Raw genomic sequence first — 21,801 nt, forward strand, 5'->3', positions numbered from 1 at the left:
CCTTCCGATCAGCAAGCCCCAGGCTCAGTGGTTTAGACCACAGCGCCACCCGCCATCAATATATACCGATATGTGGGATATGTGCAAAAAGGAATAAATATATAACCTTTAAGAGTATTTCATAATCAATTATCAAATTGAAATCAAAGGTGATGGAATTGATTATTTCATCAGTAGACTATTAAAATATGGTGTTTTTCTCAGTTTTCTTCAGTGATGCTCCTGCTAGGCAAAAATTCTTAGCACAATTCTTACAGCACAATTCTAACCATGTGGAATTCAGTAGGACTTAATTCCACATAAGTGGGGTTGGGATTGCAGGCTTCATCATATAAATCAGATGCTTACTTAGAAAATCCAAATCTGTTGGTTGGAACCACCTTATTCCCAGTGGCATAGTGTGGGTTGCCAGTGCCCAGGGCAAGGCAATTATCCTTTGCACTGTCCACCAATAGGCTAGAATGAAGGGGCAATAGCTCAGCAACCTACCCAAGTGGCAACTGCAGTACTCCATGAGTGGCGAGCACAGCAGAAAGTGTGATGGGGTCAGGAGTGGGTATCTTTCTAAAGCCCTGCAGAGGGTGCCCTAGCAACCAGCCATGTCCCAAATCCACTCTGCAGTCCACCCAGGCGAATATTGGGAGATTGTCTATGTGAGGGGGAGGCTGTGCTATTTTTAAAATTTATTATTACCGGCACTACTTTATTCGTTTTTCTTTTGAAATTTTGCACCCCTAAGAATTTTGCCCCCAGGGCAACTGACCCTGGGGCCCCACCCAAACTACGCCAATGCTTCTTCCTGTTCCCCCATATTTTAAACCCCAGGTTTTATGCTGGCATTCATATGGCCCTGTTGTTACATTCCATTATTTAGAAATGCTTTCCATTATTATACCACAATGTCAGTTTTCCAGGGTAAGGCTAATTTAGGCTACCTTATTTCCTGCTTCTGAATCAAGCTGCTAGCACTTTTCTCCCTGCTATCTCTATTAGATAAAGGTTGCCCTGATCACATCTTGAAGTTCAAATTTTAAAAGCCTTGGTGTGGCAGGCTGTTTCCTTTCAGCATTTCAAACCACTAAAGTGTGATACAATTCAACTGTTAATATTAAACCTGCCTGAGAGAAGGTTGTTTTACAAGTCTCTCAGAGCAAAACCAGCGCTTTGGGAAGGGCAGAGGGCAGTATCCCTTGCATCTCTGCTGCCCAAACATCAATCCTGCTATTGCTGCTGAAATGATTCTCTGCTACTCCCCGATTGTGCAGGCATGAATCGATGAACAGACAAGAAGATAGTCTTGCCAGACAGACTGTATCTAGGATTGGTAGCAGATACACAGGACTGTCTCAGGTAAATCCAGATGTGTGGAGAGTAAGCATGCTCATGAAATAATCTTGTTGACTTTTTTTATATTTAAGGGGGTTAAAGAAAGCATCTAGATAACCAAAAGGGATATGTGCTGTTGTAGCCAATGATCTCTTAATCAATTTCACCATCATTGCAATCCTATGAACCATCTGCCCCTTGGGAATCTGCCAGTATATTAAGCATTATGTCAAACTGACTTATCTGGATGGCCAAGCAGTAGAAGAGTAGAATGAGAGAACCAAGATAAGAGGCCTTAACAGCCTATGTATTGTAGATGCAATTGAGGAGAAATATTCTGTTTTCTTTTGCTTGGCCTGTGCTGTGCTGTTTGCATCTCTAGTGGGGAGAATAACTGAAGAGCATGTTTCCAGTTTTTTTTCCAGCATTTTCTCTACCTCTGCAAGCAGCTTCCAGATTTTAAGAAGGTTTCCCCCGCTTATGGTTTACACTTCCGCTTTTGTACTAAGATGCATGGAAATTAATTTAGTCAAGGACATGGGAGTGCAAGTCCAGGTATATCTTACTAGATAGCCTTCATCAAGAGATACCTAAATGTCAGAACACACACAGAGAAATATATAATTAACATTCTGATAGCATATTTTATTGTTTTAACCATAGTATGTTATTTGATCAGTATCTTGAATGTTGGGCTACTGAGGTATCTACACAATAGATACAGAAAGAAGTTGGTTTTAATATTTATAATTCTGATAGACTTCCTTTCAAAATGTTGTAATTTTTGAAAAGTTGCATGATGTTTTCCAGGCTTAACTATATTTTCTCTGCACTTACCCTCCTTATGCTATATTTCTGTATGTATATTCTTCTTTTTATATCTCCAATGATAAAGGACATATTTTATATTATGCCTTTTTCCCTGGTGGGACTCAAGGTGGCTTACAGATAAAGAACAAGAATCAGTAAAAACATAGGAAAAATACAACATTAAAAAACTATTAAACATTGATAGAATTAAATCTCTCTCTCTCTCTCTGTGTGTGTGTGTGTGTGTGTGTAAAATATATATTTAAAACATACAAATAATTATAATAAAAACAGCCTGGGACCAGCCCTTCGATGAAAAGCAGTTCCCAAAAGCCTGGTTGCAACAAGAATGTCTTCGTCTGCTGGTGAAAGTACAGGAAGGAGGTAGCCAGTGTAGCTTCTTTAGTGAGGAAATTCCAGAGTCTGGGAGCAGCCACCAAGAAGGCCCTATCCCACGTCCCCACCAAGCATGCCTGTGAGGGTGGCAGGACCAAGAGAAGGTCCTATTTTAACTTGGAAAACGTTGCAGTTCAATCAATTACCTCCAAGATTTTGCATTTATTGCTTAACTCTTTGGACCCATTGTTGATTGGGTGCTACCCTCTTACTTGCTTTTTCACATATGTGAGAAGCAACTATTAAGGTGGCAGTCCTGTTCCCACTTACCTGGGTATAAGCCCCATTCAACTAAATGGGACATACTTCTAAGTAGACATGCTTAGAATTGCACAGAAACTAATTCATCCCTTGCCCTTTCTTCATCTAAATGCTGCTGTCCTCCTCACTCCTACTTGGAAAATGGTCCATTGTGGAGCTATTCCAGAATCATACATTTAATGTCCTGCTGCTGTCTGAGAAATATGCTAGTGAAGTGGATGGCAGTTGCAGGATCTGTATTCAGTTTCTTTAACTTCAGAATAATGGGTCCTTTGTGTTTGCTTTTTCAAAAATTGCACTTGCACAATGGAGGAAAAAAGCCAGCCCAAAATAAATTTGACAGCCAAAAAGCTCAGCACTACAAATTATTAGCCATTGTTGACAAATCAAACTCCTTTCTGTGTGTGTGTGTGTGTCTCCCCTACCGAATTTCAGTCTTAAGGACTTATTTCTTTCACGTTCCACATATTGAGGAATGAAACTTGTCAGTGTAAAATAGGTCAGCACTTGTTCTGCTGCAAGATAAACCATACTTCAAAGTGAACCAAGCGGACCATTTTCCTCAGGAGGACCAGGCTGAACTTATTTAAGTGGCCATATAGCTGGTCAAGAAAACTGCAGGTGAGGCTTGTTTCCAAGGGTTCACCTTGTTTTACAGCAGGGGTGAGCAACCTTTGGCCCACCAACTGTTGTTGGACTCCATGTCCCATCAGTCCCAGTCAGCACGGCCAATGGTCAGGGATGTTGTGAGTTGCAGTCCAGTAACACCTAATGGTCAGGGGTACCTTTACCTTTTAACACCTAAGGGAGAGTTACAGCGCCTGCTGTGGCTGTAGAGACCAATATAGGAGAGACATGTTTTGTTGCGGCTGGGGCAGATGAAGGCGTCCGGTTGTACTGATGTAGGTGTGTCACGGCATTTATTCTTTCTGCGCTTCTCCCAGCGGTCATTCCTGCTCTGGTCACTGCTGTGGATGTACAACTGGACTGATTGTCTCCAGGTGCTGCAGCCATCTGCAATGAATTCCCACACAGTGGGGTTGATGTTGCCAGCCTTCATGTCACATAGCCTTCATGTAGGGTAAAACAACAACAACAACAACAACCTTGTGTTCTACTGCCCTGGAGTTCAGTGCACCAGTACACCATTATTACTGTTTATTTGTTTATTTAGATAAACCCTTATTCTGAGCTTTTACTTGAACTTAGATTCTGTTTCAGCCTTGAGGGGAGAGGTGGAATAAGGGTTCAGTTTGGTTTCACACCCTGACTGATATTTTTTTGCTGAAACCATATATATCTATAGGGAGTGTATTCTAGAGATAGGATATAGTGGCCAGCAGAAATCCTTGGTGGCATACAGGGTATGTGGTCAGGGGACAATTGATGTTAGCAGCATGACTGCCTGGCCAGTGATGCAGAAACTTCCTCCAGATGCCTCTGTTTCCCCCTCCCCACCGTGCACCTGATCCCCTTGAGCTCCCAACTTCCAATATTATTAAATGAAACTTCCCCGACAGAAGCCAAGTCCCCTTTTCACAGTCTTCTTACTGTCTAGATTCATAGCTGTGTCAGAATTCAGAATGTGTATTTGAACATTCCAGCAGCTGCTGTGTAAACAAATTAAAGCAAACTGGAGACAAGAACACAAGGCTAGGTGCACATCCTGCTTCCACCGCTTCATGAGTTAACACAAGCTGCCACAGAGAAGCCTAACCGCACAAGCAATTAATGCTTTAAAGATTTACCAGGCCCTTCATTATCTGGGGATAATTTCAACTGAAATGAGAGCGAAATTTTATCAGAGAGCTCTTCTAAAGGTAATGATTTCCCTGTCCAAGTGACTTGGCTCTTTATTAACTGAAAGGACCCATGCTAGGAAATTCTGTACAGTTACAGAAGAAGAGGGCACTCATGTTCAAGCCAACCAGCAATATTTAAAACCACGATTAGAACACCACCAGCAGCAAATCAAAATTAATTTCAACCAATCTAACCCACAGCTCACTGTGGCATACAATACAGTCATGTGCTATATACTTTATATCACATATAATAAATTGCAGAAAGTCAATTTTAATAGGAAATTGGTAGGTCATAATAATCTGATGTAATTCGGGGGGAAAGATTAAATTCATGGAATTTCATAAGACAACTTGCATTACATTAAAAAGAGGTTAATGATTTGTTTCCATATCTAAGAAAAGTTTAAAAATATATCTTTTCATTTAAAAAAAAGAGAGAGCAGGGAAAGTACAAAGAAATGTGTGACCTTTAGCAAAGTCTGTTTTATCTCCCCATGCTTTGATGGCTTTGTTCTGCAGTAAAAGGAGCTACTGAAATCCAAGAAACAGCCTTGCATGACTGATTGCATGCTAGCCTTATTTCCCTTTTCATAATCCAAATGGTAAAACAAGCCAGTCATTTTAAAAAATGCAAGAGGAGGAATGTTCATGCACCTCTGTTTGTTTATCATTTTATTTATTCAATTTATTGCTCATCAGAAGTAGATTTTGCTTAAGATATAGTTGACTGAGATTAGTCCTGAAAATGATCAGCCAGAATGAGAGAGAGAACACAAGAGATGAGCTGTAACCTCAGCCATGCAATATTTCCTAATTCCTCGGATGTGCAGTATTGAAATCATCTAATGGCCCAGCTGTATGACTGGCAGGTGTCATTGCTGGACCTTGTTCACAGCCGCCATCTGTGGTGCATCAGCACCTGCCATTGGCTTGGCTGGTTCCATTGTCTGCCCTTCACTCGTCAAGCTTGTTCAGTGCCATGCAATGACACTTGTGTGGCATTGGTGAGAGATGGTGCCATTGCATTCTGAAGGGCCATTAACAAAACCTTAGGAGAACCACACACTTGGTATTTTCGGGGGCAAATTATGCTGCAGCTGAAGCTATGCGGTCAGTGTGGCGTGTAGGGCAAAGTAATTCAACTAGCTAGCAACCCACCTTCCTTGAAAAGGAAGTTACATGGTAGCAGGCACCGTTTGTGGGCTTTTCTAACTGTTCTCATGATGCTGCGTAGGAGACCTGGCTCCATTTACAGCAGAACCATGCAAGCCCCTGGTGTCCTAAGAGCTGCAGTTCATTACCTTGCTTGCGCTGAAAAGTTTGATTCTTTAGAACAGGTGTGGGTGGCAATCTGTCATTGGACTCCAACTTCCATCTGTCTTAGGGAGCATAGTTGTGGGAATGTTGAGAAAGGCAGGAGAGTATATATTGATTAAATATTATGCCTCCTCACTCACACAAGCAGCAGAGCACGTTCCCTTGCAGATTGCAGGAAGCAAGTTGATGATTCGTTAGAATCCTTTAAATTAAGCAATCCAGTCTGGCTTGTCTAGTCTGGATTGTTCCTGGCAAATTTCCCCTTTATTTCCCTCTTAATATAATAATAACACGACAGTCTTCTTTAAAAGTAAGAGTAAAGTTTACTTGCATTCAGTTCACAGTAGTATTCTGAAGGCAGACTTTTTTCCTTGTGGTTACAGTTACATTTGTAGAGAAAAGAAGTCTGAGCTACGTCTCAGACTTTCTACCTTTTGGCTTCCATCCTCTGTAAGAATGAGCCATGTGCTGGCTAAGAGCCAGAAGAGCAGGTCCAAGAGAGAAGTCTGAAAAGAGAAGAAGGGGAGATGGCTGCATGGCTAGCCCTTTTACATGGTCAGCTAGGGTCATGCCCATGTACCTGGTCACACACAGGGGAAGGAGGCACCAGAATAGGTATGATAGGAAGTCCTCCCTGTCTGGAGCCACATTCCCCTGTGTGTCCACTCTAGGCAACAGAAAAATGTTGTACTTGACTGCTTCAGTGATGATACATCCCACAATAGTCAATGGCCAAGGGCTATGGGAGTTCTGCAACATCTGAAGGCCCACAGGTTCCCAATTTCTGTGCTCACACTCATGCTCTCGTTCTCACTGTCATCTGCCCTTCAGGAATGAAGTAAATGAGAGCACTAAGAAGAGAGTGAGAGAAAGAATAGAAAGAACAGTAGAAAATAAACTAACAAATAAGGTTGTGTTTGTTTAATAAAATATCAGGTGTTTCTGGATGCAAAGAAAAGCTGCTTTTCAAGAGACAAGAAAGCAATTCCAGGAGAACTTTGCTGTTACTGCCCAGTGTTTCAGAAATTCTGCTTAATGGGTCACTATCAAAAGCCCCTTATGGTGATCATGTGTAGTATCCTAAATACTGACAAAGTGAGTCACATGGTGGGACCTCAGTCAAGCAGTGAGGCACATGGTTTTCACTAAGTAACTGAGTCTGATCAATCTGCACTAGTTTCTGAACATCAGATATGTAGATCTCAGCATTGTGATAGGATGCTGCTTTAGCTGCATCTACAAAGGGCATTTAGGTTTGGGCTATACAAATATTTAAAATGCCCTTATGCATGTTTGACTTGCCATTCTAAATGCACATGCACGATTGATGCAATCAATCCATTAAATCATTTCTGGGTTATTTGATTTAGTACATCATCATCATCATTAAAATGTCTATACTGCCCTTTATCTGAGGATCACAGGGTACTATACAATATATTTTAAAAATCTGTTAAAGCTTACGCACATCACTTTTTATAGATATGTGTTAGTGTACATTTTTATATGTCCTCTTGATTTCAGTTGGAGACAGCTAAGCATGTACAATCCTTGATATTATTAGCATTTAAGCATGTTTAATTCTGGTTGGATAATGACCTAATTGTTTTTGCTTCTGCCTTTTCAGCAGTTCTCTCATATCATCGTAAAACTTGAAGGAATCAAAACACCAGCTAGTTTTAGAATCCCATTTTCTACTATTCGCTCCCAAATGCCATTCAATCCAGGTTACAGCATGCCAACATCCCAGAGCAGGTGTGCTGCCATACAGCGCCAGAACAGGGAGCCAAGCCATATGCTAAAGCAGGGATGGGGAGGAGAATTTGTGGTCCTCCAGAGTAACTGGACTACATCAGCTCTTGACCATGGGCCATGGGCCTGGGGCTGACAGGAGTTGGAATTGACTGGGGCTGACATCAGGAAGGTCAGTTCCCCACCCTTGAGATAGAGTGAAGTTTGTGAGTGTGTGAGTTATAGGGTCACTTTTCACCCTCCCAGTATCTCAAAGCTATTGATCAATTATTCTCCCTGTTTACCTCCACTCCTGAACTATTAGCCCCCCCCCTGCAGTTTTGCATTTTGAAACCCGAGCTTTCCTTTCTGTAACTCCAACATTCATACGATTAGGATTCATTTTCCCTGCATTTATTTATTTATTTGCTTATCTGCAAGGACTTGGAGTGGGGGGGGGCAAGGTACCAATGGGAGAGGAGGGGGAGATGCGATTTGATCCAGGACAAGATCAATTACTATTTTTCATCTTTGACAAAGTAATTAAGGCTGTAGTGACTTGTTAATTCAATCCGAATGGCTGCTGTGGTGATATATGCAGATTTACAATCAGTTCTGCTTCAGCGTAGGGAAATGATTATCCACTGCAAACAGGAGGCCTGAGAGCAGGGAATCACTCCAGGGGGACGTGTTTCCTTTTTTAAAAGAGACTGCAGGCTGTGCTACAGAAGCAGAAAAAAGCACATATGAAGGGAGGGGTGAGAGAGAGATGCCCTCAACTCGTCTAGCACTCACATTCACACTTACATGTACAGTGGATTGGAAGCCATGTATGCAAAGGATTACTGTACATATAGCTCTCACAACTGGATCCCTGAAGCAAGTATGTGAGATGATGTGTGTGAGGCGCCCAATGCTGGATTGGGGCCATGTGCGCCATGCCAGACAGATGGTCAACACTATCAGCTTTGACAGGACTTGTTCCTGCATCCTTTCATCTCCTTCCCTCCCCGTCCCAATCACAGCCAAGAGCACTAGCCTTCTGACTGGTGGGGCTCAGTGTGCAGAGATACAGAATGAAAACTTGATTCATTTACTACAGAGAGCAAATCCATATGGGCAATCTGGCAAGTTGAGGCTAAGGGCAGATTGATTTTCTCTGCGCAGCATTCCACCCAAGGGTAAAATGGTAATGTTATTTGCTGCTTCTTGAACACAACACACATTTAAGCTTTATTCACACTATAAATGTGTATTGGCTTTAGATCACTTAATTGTCATGGCTTCCCCCAAAGGAACCCTGGGAATCATAGTATGGAAAGGGTGCTGATTACTCTGTTCCCATTCCGATTCCCTAGCCCTGCCCCTTTCACGGTACAATTCTCAGGACTGTCTTACAGCAGGAGTGATTTTTCAACCAGGATAAGTTCATAACATATATTCTGAATATTTAACCACATTTGGGGCAGATTTACTTCAGTAACTATTCACCTGCACCGTGAGCTGGAAATATTCTGAAGTCACAGCAGGTCCAGCAACCTCAATACCACAGAGAGCATGAAAATCCTTCAGAGATCTACTCAGCCTTTATTTCAAGCATGTGAATTTACACTGACACAAAGTCATGCAAATCTACACAAAGTTTGCCAAATACAAACAGCTGTTTCTTAAAAATAGCATTTTGCCATTACTTCATCAAAACAGTGCATGAGAGCATGGGTGCCTGTTTCAAAATTTTACTTCTTACATAATCTCTATAGAATAAAATAGACCATGGGACCCTGTTTTAAACGCCTTTTGATCAGGCAGCTTTCTATGCACCACACACTTAGGAAAACACAGCAGATTTCTGTGCAACCAGATTGAGGAACATCAGTGACCGAGTGCACCTCCTGGGCTACCTCAAAGATGGAACTTCTCAAAGCTAACTGACGTCAAGGTAGCCCCAAGGTCAAATTTGTGATGCAATAGTAAGAAATGCTTTCATACATCTTTGATGGGAATGTCAGAAGTCTCCGGATTTCTGGTAGGTTGTGTATGCTACATGCTCAAGTACCGTATTTTTCTGTCTATAAGACACCACCATGTATAAGATGCCCCCTATTTGGGGGGACTCAGATTTAAGAAAATGGGGAGAGATGGCCCAGAATATAAGACACCCCCTAATTTTTGACATTATTTTTAAGGGGGGGGGGAACCTAGTCTTATACACAGAAAAATACGGTGTGCTGTGCCAAGAGGTCAACATGGTAACATGGATCCAGCGTTAGCCTTTTAAATCTTTGTTTCGTGGGAGGAATAAGGCCATTTTGTTTGAAACTTTGACAACTCACCTCCTTGTTGCAGCTCTCATGGAAGTTGCTCACTTTGGGGAAAGTGACAGGCAGTATGATAAAGGGAGGTGGTGTGGCAGGATATGGCAGCTAGCATTGACTGACAAATTAACACAGCAATGCAAACTGTCTGGGGGTGAAATTGAATGGGACACTTATTCTGAAGGCTGGATGTGCCTACATTAATTCTAACCCTAGGGAATCCAGATCCAGCCAGCCTGCCAGCTAGCTCAGAGTTGCTTTTGGACAGACACCTTGGTATAGCTGAGAATGTATGCCCTTGGTCAATGTTGTATTGCTTATTCTTTCTGCTTACTTGAAGATAAAATTATGTTTGCTTACATGGTAGTCATGGGTCTTTTCTTCTACAACTGGATGGGATGTGCATATTTGTGATCTTACTCTTACTATTGAGGTTGTCATTGTTATTGTCTTTCAATTCGAGAGGAAAAAAGTGTGGGAATGTTCAGGGTGGCAGGAAAGGATATATTGTTTATGAATATCCTTCCTAACTTGCGATAGCAAGTTCCTTTACTTAGTACAGTTTACATTCCCCTTCTCACGTACAGCAGAAAGCTGGTTGCAGGGTCGTTAGAACCTCTTGCTATTGTGGAATTTAATCTGCCTCAGATTGAATTGTATGTTCCTGGTAAGATCCCCTTTTAAATCCCTCCTAAAAGAATAAAGACAGCAAAGTCTTATTCATAAGCAATAAAAAGAAAGTTTACTCATGATCAGGAAGAGCACAGTGTGATTCCTGTAGGCAGGCTTTAGGCTTAAAGATATAAATTTATACTAACAGCTTTATCCCATAAGGGAGATGACCTGGGGGACTGCTTGGCTGGCAGCCAACAGTTCATTCCAGGAAGTTCGCAGGACGAATGAAGATGGAAAAGAGAGAGAGTGGCAGCATGCCTTGGCCTTTTACCAGGTCTTGAAAGGTCACGCCCGCCCACTCACATGCAAGGAAGGATGCTGCAGGCCAGGAGGAATAGGAAGTTTCGACTGGCTGGACCAAACATTCCCTTGCATGTCCACTCTAGCAAAACAAGGAATGTTGTATTTGACTGCTCCCAGTGGATTACATCCCACAAAAAGAAGGACCCTTTAGTCTGCAACTGATTTTGCCAGAAAACATGCTTCTGATTGGGGGGGGGGGGCTGGCACATGGGCACTCACATGATTGTTTCCAGGGAGGGCAAAGGAAACAAATATAACTAGCATCAACTAACAGGTGTACCATTTATGGGAAATCTGGTGATTCAGTGGTAGAGAGGCCTGGGTAGATCTGGCCTCTGACAAGCTTGCAATCCAGATTCATCCTTCCACTGTTTTGCATTAGGTAGAACTGCTGTATATTTGTGGGTAGACCTAGCATCCAGACAATATTTAACACTTATTGCATTTATATCCCTTTTTTATTCAATGAGTTTAAGATGGTGCACTGCACATGGTTCTCCCCTTCCTCATTTAATCCTCACAACAACCTTGTGACTACTGAAACCCTCAGTCCATTCTCTGGCATCCTTCACTCCCTCCCCCCTTAATTAATTGCAGATATATAGAATTTTAACACAAAAACAAAAGGTAGATTCAAAGGAAGGAGTGCTTTCTAACAAGGGTATATGGAAAAAGGTCTTCCTGAATGCTGGAGAAGAATTGTATATTTAACATTAGGAAGTTAAATAGTTCCATGCATTTCAAGTCTCCAGGTCAAATTCTTACTCTTATTTCAAATACGTTCTCTTAAATGGGCCTCCCAGTGTGATTTCCCATCCAGGTATCCTATCACATTCACCCAGTTTCAGGAAGGCTGCAGCATCAAGGTTCCAATTCTGGGCCCAAATTCTGGGAATTCTAAGGGCACAAAGAAATGAAAACATTGAACACCAGCCAAATAGACATTGAAGGCGGGGATTTTTATATTTTTTTGCTGCCTCTTGTCTTCTAAGGAGGATCTGACCCTCTTCATGTCATCAAAACAGAAGAAGCGCCCATCTCTTCCAGCAACCTGCTTCCCATGGTGGCCAACTTTCAGCCATAATTTCTATAAGCAGTCTGTACAGGGTTGCCTTCACAGCACAAAGCCACTGCTGCTCCATTGGCCAACTTCCCATGCTCTTTCTAGCCCCCTGTTAACAAAGAGGAAAGAAATGCCAGCAGTGTTGGTGCAGATCTGCCATAAGTGTATGGAGGGGTTTTTCCGGCGAAGTTGACTATGTGGAGGGGTAGTCCACCTGCCCCCCACTCATTTCCAGGCCAGGACCCTTTCAAGCTGGCACAGAAATCTATCTAGCCCTGCAATTAAAAAAGAAAACCGTCCATCTCACGAGGGTTTAAAAAGAAAAGAAAAGATGGAAATTGACACTTTGTAGCTGGGACGCATAAGTCTGACCAAACTGCGGGAGGCAGTGGAAGACACGAGTGCCTGGCATGCTCTGGTCCATGGGGTCACGAAGAGTCCGACACGACTTAACGACTAAACAACAACAGCTGGGACGTAGAGTATACTAGACATTGGCCCTCTAGCCGCCCTCTCCCCTTCTCCCACTTCTACCCGCCTCTACTGCACCAAAGAGCATGTGCAGATTGCTCTCTCCTCTTCGAGGCATAACTGCGGCTGTGGCGAGGGGTGCAAGGGGAAAGGCTCCAGTCCTGGTTTTGCTGCTCCCCTGTGTATCGAATGGGGTCGTGCAGACCGAGACGCCTCTTTCGGTTAATAGCAAAACTTTGACTCGCTTTTGTTTGCAGGAATTTACGCGCTGCGCTTCAAACTTCAAGTGCTTCGGTTTAAATCCGCAGGATTCTGAGTCACTGATGCGCCAGTCCCTAAATCTCTGCTGCTGCTGCTCCTCCTCCTCTAACTCCCGTTGCGGACAGTCCCGCTCGTGAACTTGACTGGAAAGAGGCAAATCCCAGATAGGCAGCCCTCTTCGCTCTGCAGCAACGCGGAAACAAAAGGCTCCCTGGACGCAGGAGGCGCTTTGAGCACAGACCAAGCGCTTAGAGTCCTTCTTGCCGCGCTCTTTGCTCTGAAGGTCCTCTCTGCAGCGGGCTGGGATGACGCGAGTTCGAGGCCCCCCTCGGCGACGCAGTTGCCCGCCCTTCTTGCCCTCAAAAGGAAGAAAGGTTTAAATAAAGAGGGAGGGGGAGCTGATGAGCAATGGGCAAAGGTTGTGGAGAGCTAAAGAAGGGGAGGGAGCGCTTACCAGGTTTAGCTATTTATAACATCCCTTCAAATCAAGAAGATCACTGAGTACGAAATTGTTGGCACCCGATGTCCGCTTTATTAAATATGACGCCAGTAGAGGCGCATTGGACCACCTTAGAGAGTGCGGAGAAAGGGGCTTGGGCTACTCCCCGTTAACTCTTCCTCGTGTAGAAAATAATCTGATGAATAATGCACTGGATGTCTCCGCACAAATGAAAGCTAATTAGATTACATTGGAGACAAAATGAATCTATTTCCATCTACATTTCTTTAAGCGTTATAGCCATTCCTTGCTTTGGTTCTCTTGTGGAACCAGCGCATTGCGAAGACTAGTTTTGAGAATAGTGAGAGAGGGGAGGCTCGGGGGTGTAATTTAACCGCTACCGAGATCTTCTTGCATAGGAAAACTAGCTCTATATTATTCTTCAGCCAACTTCTAATGACGTTAATGGTCTTGTCTGACTTCGGTAAAAGTGTGTCAGAGAGGGGCGGGAGGAAGCTCTGAAAAGTTAAATGTTAAGAGCTTGGAAAGCACCCTGTAACTCTCTTCCTAGTTCACTTAGTGAATCACCCATTTGCAATTATGTGAATTTCCACTTCCAATTCATCGACGTGGCTAACAAAATTCTGATAGTGTGTTTTTCACTGGAGACAAAGATGCCCGGTTGTTGTTACTACTTTATTGTTCCACTTTTAAATTTAATAAATTAACAGAGCGCTAAAATGGCCAGAAATTTATGAGCAGATTCCTATACAGTAGTTCGAACCCTACCTTATTTATTGAAGTCTCCTGCTCCGGACAGTGAAACTGTGACAAACAACACAGGTCCTTTAAGGTGGATGGCTTGTCTCTTTTAATTTAGTTCATGTATTTTAAAGGGATTACTCTAATTTGGATGGGTGGGTCTGGGTGACACCAAGAGCAAAAAAAGAACTCTGTTCTGTGTAACCCACTGCTGCATCTGCAATTGAATTGAAACCTTGGGCACGATTCAGCTACAGTTTGGCGCTTTTAAATGGCGTTGATTTCAATAGGATACTAGTAGTTAAGCTATCAACAGCGTGACTCTGTCGTGTCTACTCAGAGGCAAATAACATTGGGTTCAATGGGACTTACTCCTGCTGAAAGCTGAAGTCCTATACACTCTTACCTAGAAGTAAGCCCACTGAACGCACTTCTGAGTGAGTACAAGACTGCGCCATAAGAAACACAGTAACGAAAACATTTCAAAGCAAGATACAAATTATTTTATTTATGTTGTGATAAATACTCCCACCACCGCCAGTGTATATGCGTGCGCGGGCCACATCTTTCTTAATTTTTTTTAAAATCTTATATTTTGATTCACGGTTTTTATTTTCTTTTAAGCACACAGCAATGCCTTCGGAAATAAGTCCTACTGTGTTCAGTGCGGTTGAGTCTCAACTGTGCATGACTCCTAAAAGGCCAAGAGAGCTGCTGGCCCAACTTTTCAGTAGCATACCTGATGCTGCAGCTCTGAGATAATGTGGGTTAACATAAGTTTGCTAATGTCTTCAGTTGGAATCCATACTAAACATCTGAAGGGCATCGAACGAAGCAGGAAATCGCTTGTATTCTTAAATTGCAAGTGTGCATTTCATAATTTTATACACAGAGATACATAAAAGGCGGATGAAATACTCTTTTCTACAATGTGCACAAGGCCACTATACATACGTACATATATGTTCAAAACTCACGCTGATCCTAAACTTGTTTTGAAATAATGCTGTATTGATTTTAAGGGAAATTGTTTCCTCATAGGAGTGACTGGTTAGGATCGCAGCATGTACCCTGTACTGTCCAGTTTGGGAAGCGTGCAAAAATTATAATCGTGTTCCCTTTATGGCTGCTGTTCTGTAAATAAAGCTCTTGCTTACGCATCGAAGCTACATGGGAAACAATGAGCCAGAGATGCTTAGAGAATTCTCGGGAATTCTCTAAGATGTGCAGAGTTCAACTTTGCGCACGAAGATTGGATCCAACAGTTCCTCCTTACCTGCTAAACCTCAAGCATTTTTAGACGCATCAAATATGCTCAGCATGTCTTTTTCTCTTCACCCCACTGCCCTAAAGATGACATCGATGGATATAAACACATTGCTGAGCTGCTTGGGTTGATTTCGTCTGTGTTATGTCTCCCGTTGCGTTTTGTGGAAAGAAGTCGGGAGAGGGGAGATTCCTCCCCTTTCCTGAAGATCTGTTACATTAAATCAAAACGCTACCGTGGCCAGCCTGCAGCTGAAAGGCAGAGAGAAGAAGGCGCACGGGCTGAAGCGTCTAAAAAAAAAAAAAAAAAAAAGTCGAAAGACGTGGTGGAATGGGGTGTGTCCATTGCAGAGGTTCTGGCTTGAAGCGTAAGGAGACGTAGAGCGGTGTTCGCAGGAGGGAGGCGGAGGCGGGGTGGTCTTTCGCGGCTCGCGTTTGTGCTTTGGGTGCAATAGGACGTGTTCCTCACATGTTCTTTTTCTAATTACCAGCAAGAAAGTTCTGCTTTCGTTGGGCTTGGTTTATTCAGCATATCCCCCCTCCCCAATGAGTCACACCGAACACGTAATCCCAACCGCTGCCTGAGTGACAGCGAGCCGGCGCGAAGGCTTCTTGTTGTCCCTTTAAAATCCGAATCCAAGGGTAATGATTTATCAAGCTCGTATTATCAAGAAAATGTCATACGAAGGGCACCTTGCTATGCACTGACGCAAACCCAGTCTTTCCCACGGAGGTATAGAAAGCTTTGGTCTTGCCGGAGCAAAACCCAGTCTACCCATTTTGCCTGTGCTGCTGTTTTTACCTCTGCGGGTTCTATCTGATGCTACTTTAGACATGGTAAGTGATGGTGCTCTGGGTTTCCCCCTGTCTTTTCTGTTTCTTTTGGGAATGTTTGGGCTAGGGGATAATTGTATTTTACTCTTAAAATGAAAAGTGTCTGCAAATTAAGTTTGGGGATGTGGTTCAGCCTGCAGCCCTGAATACACTTCCTTGAAAGTGAGCCCCACTGTACAAAGTGGAAGATGCTTCTGAGTGGAACATACATAAGGAGCGCACTGTTAGACTTGGGAAAGTGTCGACTGCAGTGGGGAGGGGACGAGTGGAGGCGTTGGCACTGTCCAGGGTCCTGAAAGTCCACATTCCAGTGTAGGTAGCATTTCGCATTCCTCTGTATACTAAAGCGGCAGTGGGAAGGAAAAGTGGGGAGGACATGCAAAAATGTGGGTGTATTTCAGTGCAAGAGTAAAATTTGCTTTCTTTAGTGAAGTTCTGAAGCTGCAGTTATTAATTATGCGCGTTTTGAGGATTCTCGACCCTGAAGTCCAAATGCGGACAAGAAACTGCCTACATGTTTGCTTTTCAGCGTCGTAAAGGGTTATTCTCTTAAGGGCAGCAAAATGTGACTTTCTAAAGTTGTGTGGTTTTAGTTAGCACCGTTGTTTATTATAACACACACCTTCAAAAGGATTAAGAGATGTAAAAAGATGTAAAAAGTTAAAATACAGGCTGGAAGAATGTGGCCAATATTTAATACTGGTACAGTACAGACGTCTTAAATCTTAGCAATGCAATACTATACATGCCGACTCAGCCATTTTGTGTTAACTGAGACTTACTCCAAAGTATAGTATAGTATAGTATAGTATAGTATAGTATAGTATAGTATAGAATTGCGGCCTAAAAAATAAACCTATGGATTTGCCTGTGCTGAATGAGAAATAAATCCCATTTACTTCTGAGTAACATGCTGAGGATTGGAATTTCAGAAAATACAGTTTAGCATTTGTTGTAATAGATAATGTGCCTTTAACGCTTCTTGCAGACCTTTTCTCTTTTTTCCCACCATTAGACTAAATTATTGAGAAAAATCATTACTGGGGGAATATAGGAACCAATATTATTGAGTTTCGCTATGTCTCGCTAGCTGCATCGAAGGCAGAATGCCGACCCCCACCCCCACCCAAAGCTAGTGTGCATTGCTGAATGACAGAAAGCAAATGAGGCGTAAAATTAAAGAATCTTTCTACAATGGTGCTAGGAGAAAAGAGCATCCGACAGTCGTGATGAGAAAATCAAGGAGGTTTGCAAGCAGAGAGCTGGAAGCGATATTGCATCTATCTAATACTGGAATCTGAGGGCGCCGATGCAGTTCTAGTTTACAGTATGAAGATTAGCGAGCGGAGGGCTGCCTAAACCGAATCTGCTGCGACGCCTTCGCGATTATCTTTAGCAGTGCAACCACAATACAAACACTTTATGTCAGGGACGGGCCCCTGTCCTGTGGCAGGTCCGCTTTTGCTTCACTCTTTTAAATGTGCCTCTGCTCTTTCAGGATTACGCCAGTCAAAAGGAGATGAGCAAACAGCTGGTGAACAGCCCCGAGTCAGCCGCCTCTGGGCCACTGGAAAGCGCCGGGATGTTAAGAAACAGCCCCGAGACGGAGCAGCCGCAGAACCTGCCGTCCCAAGTCCCGTCCCAGCTGGCCAAAGTCGCCACCGCTCTCTCCAGCGACAGCAAAACTTTGCCACCCGACGAAGCCAAGGCAAATGATTCCGAGAGGACCAAAGTTGGCATCTGCAAACTCGCCCCCGTGCAAGACTCTATAGACCCTTTCCCTCTCAAGAACGCCCCCAGCGCAGGGAACACCCTCCAGGCCCACATTGCCCCTTGCAAAATCCCCCCGTTGCAAAGCACAGACGGGGAAGCTAATCAAAGTATTGGTAAGAGCACACTGGAGCAAAACAATGCCAAGGGCGGTTGGGTGAACATGAGCCAGAGCACCGTAGTCTTGGGCACAGATGGGATCACGTCTGTTCTCCCTGGCCGTGCGGTCACTGAGGTACCGGTAAGTCTTTCCCCCTGTTACTGCCTTCTCTCTGTCTCTGTCTCTGTCTCTGTCTCTGTCTCTGTCTCTGTCTCTGTCTCTGTCTCTGTCTCTGTCTCTGTCTCTGTCTCTGTCTCTGTCTCTGTCTCTTCCCCACGCCTTTTCGGATCTAACACAAGTGGTTCGAACATAGGCGGATGTCCACCAGTGCCACTTCCCACGCAAAATGCACCCCAATAGAAACTTCGGGTATACTAAATCAGATTTAGGCTTGGCGGTGAGCGATCTTGAAAGTACCGTCCTCCTCCTCCGTGCAGTAGAAAGGGGGAAAGCGAGGGTCTGGAAATTATGACAATGGTGAACTAGTTATTCTTCTCTCTTAAGCACACAGACTCGAAATAACTCTTCTCTCTCCTTCCTGGGGCTCAGGCACCAATCAGGAGAAGGGAAGTGGATCTCCTCCAGCGGATCATAAAATGTAACCATTATTGGACACTGGAGCGCGAAAAGGGAAATCGATCTATAAGGCGAAATAGAAATTAGCTAAAACGTTTCCCTGTTGCTTACCTGGGAGTAAGTCTATTGAACAGGCTGGACTTACTTCCGAGTAAACATCGTGAGACTGACCCTGCGTAACTACGCTGTTCAACGCACACATATTTCCTTCCACGCAACTGCGCAAAAAGTCATCCAGTATTTGCTTGCGTCTGGGAGGGAAACTGACACGCAAAAGCAAACAAATATGAGTATTTATTAATTTCTTAGCCAACCCATTCTTAAGGTTTTGGTGGGCAAAATACATACTGGCGTATGTATATTTCCACCTACTTCTGTGATTATGTATCTCTAGCTAGCTTGGCAGAGAGAAACCATAACAAAAAAGGATTAAGTCTTATTGGCCTTTTGTCGTTTGCTGCGGCGGGACCTGCCACCTCCACTCGAAAAATACTCATTACCTTGCACCGCTTTGTCTGAGCGCTATTCATAGCTGATTAACCTAATTAACCCGATCTCTTTCTCTTTCTCTGGCACGTGCGCGAGAAGAGTTCCCATCCCCCTCAGAGGAGCATTTGTAGCTGCGACTCCAGTTTGCCAAAGTTCACTCTTCCTTCCCGGCTCTGAGCGTCCCCAGCGCCGCTGTCCAAAAGGGACCCTTGGGGAGCGCTCTTGCCTGTCGAGCAAACGGGGAAGGCAATCAAAGCGAACAACAAAAAACCACCCAAGCAAAGAGCCAACCGTAGCAGGCCCTCTGCCTGAAGCCCCACCGGGCCCGGGCTCTGTGATCAATCACTCCATCGCAGACAGTTCAATCGTCACTCGGGGTCAGTGAGCAAGTCCCGGGCACTGCGGTGTGATGTAGAAATGGGGCCGGGCTGGTGAAAGCGCGCACCTGGTACCCTGGCAAGACAGTGGCCTCTGCTAAGAAACAGAGGCATTCACGGCTAGAGGCAGCGCTGTCTTTCTCCGATCTGAAGGGGTTGGTGCGGAGAGCATGCTGCGACCTCGCGTTCACACAATCCGGAGCAGCGCATCTAAAGTCTCGGTTAAGGTGTCAGTTGACTGCTTTTCTGGTCGTGAGGACAGCATCCTACTGCTCCCTCGTGAGCAGTACAAGTGCAAAGACATCCGATTATATGGTTGGCTCCCTGTAGGCTAAAGATGTGCAGTTAAGGGCATGAACAGTATTGAGGTTTGCAAAACCGGATTCGACTGCACATTATAACCAGCGAAGGTTACGGTTGAAGCTTCGCGTGAGAAGCTATCAAACGCAAATGTGTTCACTTTTCAGAATGCCGTTATTACATGCTCTCGAGAGAAGAACAGATATATTCGCCCACTTAGCACAATTAAGTTGCATCACTACGATTTAAAACGATCTAAGTGTCAGTGCTCAGAGGAACTACACTGGGTTACGTTTAAGAAATTCCGCTGAGTTAGATCGAGATGGTTCATTTGTGGGTTCAGCTGCATCTGTGTTGGACCACGTTGCCTAAGTAGCGAGCAAGTTTGAAGGTCGGTACATTCAGTCCCTGCGGTACATTTTTTTGTTTATTCTTGCGATTTGAATCCTGCTACCCACGAGAAACGGGGTATTTTAATCCGTTTCCGGATAATCTACGGTTTGGCGCAGTGTCCTCTTTGCCCTCCCTACAATGTAAACTGGCGTCCAACTGAAGAAAAAAGGAACTGAGTTCGTCCACTTTTAAAATTAAATTTATATCCCCCTTTTCCTCCAAGGACCTCAAGTTGGCGTATTTGCTTCTTCCCCTCTCCATTTTATCCTCACACAGCAACCCTGTGAGGTAAGTTTGGAGCGATAATGTCCGGGCCAAGGTCGGGGATTCGAAGCCTAATCTCCCAGACCGAAGCCGGACGCTCTGACCCCGTGGTGGTTCCCAACATGGGGCACACGCCCCACAGGGGAACAATTTGATTTTTAAAGGGGGCAATTCGAGAATGTTTAGACCAAGTTAATGGCTTCCTCCACGTGAATAAGAGTTCACTTTTTGAATAATAAGAATTATATGGGGGAGGGGCAATCAAGATTTTAGAGATGCTTAGGTGGGGCATGGCCAAAAAAAAAAAAAAAAGGTTGGGAACCACTACACCACACGCCCACACCGGCTACAGTTAACCTCAAACCAAGGACTCATTCGCCCTCAGTCGCGGCGGAGTTTACATTTCAGGGCCGCAACTTTTATTACTTCTCTGATCTATTTTATTTCGACAATGGGCGCACCGCTTGATCACACTTTATCCGCCAAGCCGCGCGCGGGTGTTGTGTTCGTGGGAGGGAGCAGGATCAAGGGCGCCGCTGGGCTCAAGGACGCCAATTTGAACAAAATATTGGCGAGGGGGGGACGTAAGCCCGGCCCCACATAATCGATCGTATGACACTGTGTGCGCACAGCATTTGAATGGCAAATGCCCATCAATTTAGGGAAGCAGCCCCATCTCCCAATATTTAACGGGGACGAAGATGCCTCGCCTCGGCCCTTAGGAGTTGTCTATTCGCCCAGAAAGGGAAACTTTCAGCCCTTCAGTGACTGAGGGACTATGCCTTGCGGACAGGGGACACTCAAGGCGCTGGGGCGGCGTAGGCCTGGAAGAAGACAATGGCGGCCACTCAGCACTGGCGTGTCGAACCAAAAGCCAGCGCGCAGGTTGTGCGTGATGACGCGGTTGCTGCTGTATCCCAGCGAAGCTGAGGAAGCCTGAATCTCCTCCTCCTTCTCCTCAGGACAGACTTTTCTTTGGACTTCGGAACCCTCCCCAGCGGCGCGCGTGCGTGTGGCGAGTTTAGGCTGAACTTCCCTCACCTCGCGCGCTCCCAATCGGGTTCACCAAGCCCCGAGTTGGGTCTGGTAGCGTCGCCAGTGCCTTCAAGTGGTCTTCAGGAGGACATTCCCCCCAATGCTTTGCTCCTTCCCTCGACTGAGCCCCTCCACCGAAGCGTCGCCCCTGTGTATGACTGAAGCTGTGTGGTCCCAGCCCAGCTCCAACCCGGCGCTTCTCCCTGGCGGTGTTCTTCGTAAGAGAGGCCTCCCCCCACCCCCACCCTGTCTTTAGCTCTTCAGTAAGTGCGAGCGCCTCTCACACACACAGCCCAATCCCTCCTCAGTCTTTAAGCAGTGACTGGAGGGAGAATGGACCGTGTGGTAACTGGGGGTTGAGGGATGGTAAACGACCACGGGGACAGTTCACGCGCCCCGGGCACATGTGCGCAGCAGACAGCCGGTGCGAGTCATTACTGCGCCAGCTCGCCTCTCCCAATC

General features: G+C 44.7%; 1 protein-coding gene across 1 annotated transcript in view; it reads left to right on the forward strand.

Annotated features, from left to right (window-relative positions):
• The first annotated feature begins 1,177 nt into the window (after positions 1 to 1,177).
• The window catches only part of SLC6A5 (solute carrier family 6 member 5), an 80,968-nt gene continuing 60,344 nt past the window's right edge, over positions 1,178 to 21,801 (forward strand). The window contains exons 1-2 of the mRNA XM_033150859.1: positions 1,178 to 1,350; positions 17,534 to 18,031. Of these exons, the coding sequence (XP_033006750.1) occupies positions 1,276 to 1,350; positions 17,534 to 18,031 (573 nt within the window). The 5' untranslated portion in view covers positions 1,178 to 1,275. The remainder of the gene's footprint in view (positions 1,351 to 17,533; positions 18,032 to 21,801) is intronic.

This window comes from Lacerta agilis, chromosome 1 (assembly GCF_009819535.1).
Source record: "Lacerta agilis isolate rLacAgi1 chromosome 1, rLacAgi1.pri, whole genome shotgun sequence".
Lineage (NCBI taxonomy): Eukaryota > Metazoa > Chordata > Lepidosauria > Squamata > Lacertidae > Lacerta > Lacerta agilis.